This window comes from Mycetomoellerius zeteki, unplaced genomic scaffold (genome assembly GCF_001594055.1).
Source record: "Mycetomoellerius zeteki isolate Tzet28-1 unplaced genomic scaffold, Tzet1.0 scaffold70, whole genome shotgun sequence".
In the NCBI taxonomy this organism is placed as follows: domain Eukaryota; kingdom Metazoa; phylum Arthropoda; class Insecta; order Hymenoptera; family Formicidae; genus Mycetomoellerius; species Mycetomoellerius zeteki.
The window spans coordinates 2,532,637-2,535,801 of NW_017257720.1; the positions used below are offsets into that span (position 1 = coordinate 2,532,637).

General features: G+C 29.8%; 1 protein-coding gene across 1 annotated transcript in view; it reads right to left on the bottom strand.

Moving 5' to 3' along the window:
- Positions 1-219: 219 nt before the first annotated feature.
- Positions 220-3,165, bottom strand: part of Gen (XPG-like endonuclease) — a 3,626-nt gene continuing 680 nt past the window's right edge. Inside the window, 6 exon segments of the mRNA XM_018457968.1 lie at positions 220-1,404; positions 1,625-1,790; positions 1,876-2,037; positions 2,128-2,414; positions 2,482-2,730; positions 2,732-2,756. Of these exon segments, the coding sequence (XP_018313470.1) occupies positions 220-1,404; positions 1,625-1,790; positions 1,876-2,037; positions 2,128-2,414; positions 2,482-2,730; positions 2,732-2,756 (2,074 nt within the window).

Here is a 3,165-nt window from a genome sequence, read left to right on the forward strand (position 1 = left end):
TAAAAATGTCATTAGCACAGTCCTAAGATAAAATTTAATTTAAATATCAAACTGTAAAAACATTTGTGAGACATTGAAATATACTAAGCGAAGTACATATTATATTTCGGAAATCAGCATTTAACAGATATTAGATACAATATAAAATAAAATTTTTATATATTTAAAATTTTCTGTTACATCTTGTTATTTATTAAAAATTAAGTGTTTTATATGATATTATATATTTAAATGTATACTTTCATTATCAGTTTGGTTCATGATATTTTCAAAATCAAAGTCAGACTTTTGTGTTATATTATTGCACGTAGACAAAAACCTTCGGCTTTCTTCTATCTGTAGTCTTTGACCAATAGGAATATATAATTCATTAATACAGCCAAACTCATCATCAGAGTTATCCAATTTTTGCTTTTCATCTTCTGCATGAACATAATTTTCTCTAGTGCACGTCACAAGTTCGTCAATTATTATACATTCTTCTACGTTTTCTGCAGGTTGGCTAGTAGATTCTATAGATTGACAGTTTGTTTTACTAAATTGGAAGGTTTGTTTGCTACATATATTTTCTATTACATTTGTTATATCTAAATCATTATCTTCATTTTCGCTTGTAAAATCATCAGGAGAGAGTTCACTGAATATTCTATCAAATGTGTTATTTAACTTTGAATTTATCTTTTCTATCTCCAGAACTCTTTGAAATTGTGGCCCACGTTTTATTTGTTTTACGTTCATAATCGCAACATTTTCAGACATGTCCCTCATTTGTAATGCATGTGCTCTATCTCTAATATTTTCCTGCTTTGATCTTTTTGGTGAAATTGCCATTTGCTCAAAGGAGTCTTCTAGGGATATTACATTATTTTTAGTTATAAATTCATCGATATTCTTATTATTTTTTTCTGTTTTCTTTTTTGCTTTCTTTTGCTTTGATTTCATAGTATCTTTTATTCCAGCATCATTGTCCTCTACATTTGTTGTAACCTTTTTTCTCCGAGAATTTGCTGTTCTCTTTTTCGTCTTTAAGTTCCTAGTATTTTCATATAATTCAATTAATTTTGGATAACATTTTAAAACCAAGTCTTGTGGCTCAATACTTGTTAGTAAATTATTATCTACATTATCGTCATCATTCTCGTCGCCATTCTCATTTATTTGCTTTTTATATTCTTTTAGCATTTTTATTACAGCATGCTCTTTTTTCCATATAATTTCATAACTGGCTATAGATCTAATATTACGTATCTTTTTTATACTATCAGGAATAAATAAATCTGTTATAGACAAACGTTCATCTAAGGTAAAATTTGGTAGATGTAAAAGTTGCCATCTAGTAATTAATGTAAATATTTTTTCGAAAGCATATTGTGGTTCCCAACATACATATTTGTTCATAAAATCCTGATGAGAAAACATAGTAAATGTAGACAGATTATTTAATATATTATGACATACGTAATGGCTGCGTTCAGCGAACTCAACAGTTGAGTGAGCGCTCGCTGCTATTGATGTACTCTTCCAAATCTAAAATGCTGATAAGATGATCTAAAAGAATACATCAATAACAGCGAGCACTCACTCAACTATTAAGTCCGCTAAACACAGCTTATAATAAACTTACAATAAATTGATTGACTTGAGGTTGCTCCCATTTTATATCTAATTTAGTTAGAATTGAATCCTTCCTGATAAGAAATTCATCTATTAATTCCTGATTTGGAAAATTTTCATCATGAAGCGCCTTCTTTCTTAGTGATATTTCATTTAATATCAATGCTCTTTTTTCCCTATAAAAAATAAATTTCTCATATAAAAAAAATGATAAATATTATTATTTCTAAATACATGTAATAAAAATATAGTAATTTTTACCTAAAATCATCATTACACTTCCTAATAGTTCCGCAATCAACACAACCTGATTTTGTATGTTTTTGCAGTTTTCCTGGATGACCACATGATATACATAAATTTAGATTTGACAAATCAAATTCAGCTTTGTTCAAACTTGTATCAGTTCTCCAATCTTGAATTCTGAAGAAAAAGAAAAAAGAGAAACAGTTCAATTGTACAGTTCAGTTACAAAATTTGATAAATTTGATGAAGCATGCAATATACTCAAACCTTTGTAAAACATCTTCCTCTTTCACAGTCTTAAAAAATTTTAAAGCAGCCTCCTTTCCGACACCACTCACTCCCTCATCATAATCACAACCACATAGCAAGGCTAATGCTATCATTTTATTTCGTCCTATAGTTAACGTTTTCTCTATTTTTTCCATACTATAGACATCCACAGAGCCACCTGCAGCTCCACAATTTCCTTGGGTACTCATACAAAAGTTTCTGTATACTACTTTTGCACCATATAAGAAACAGTCACTGTCTTGACTTATACATCCATCTACAAGCTAAAAGTACATTTTTCCTTTAAGGCAATGAATAATTTATTAAAAAAAATTAGATACATGAACATACTCCATCCTCATTTAAATAAGCACACATAGCTTCTGCTTCGCCACAGCTCTGTACACAAGCAATACCCATGCATCTTAATAATTCTTTACACTCGTTTAAAACTCGTTTAAACTGGGTTCTTCCTCCTCTCTTAGCAGTTTTTCTTTCCTGAAATCCATTACGAACATCGTTCCTTCGTGCAATAGTTTTATGTTTTAGGATAGGTGGCTTTCCTTCCAATACAAATACTGGAGATATTCCATGCACAAGAAGGAATGCCACGGAAATACAAATTCCTGCGATAAATAATTCAAATCACATAAATGATAATTTATCAACAAAATAATATAATTTTATTGTTAAATTAATAATTTGTTACACATAAACTTTAAAAACGTGTATTGTATGTTAATACATTATCCGCTGTATTGATTCACTATACAGGGTGTTTCCAAATTAAATCGCAAAACTTCGGGAGCGTGTAGAGGAGTAAAAAACTAAGAAAAAAAGTCCTATAGACATATGCTCGTTTTTGCTCCGTTTCAGAGAAATCGAAAAAAAATGTTTACATTTCTTGCCATATCTAGCACCGACATATTTGATTACATTTTCCACTTTCTGTTATGAATTTGTCAGTCGCTCTTTGAAAGCCTTTAACAGTAGATGAATTTTGTCTTTTGCAATATGCCGCGTACGTATTCTAAT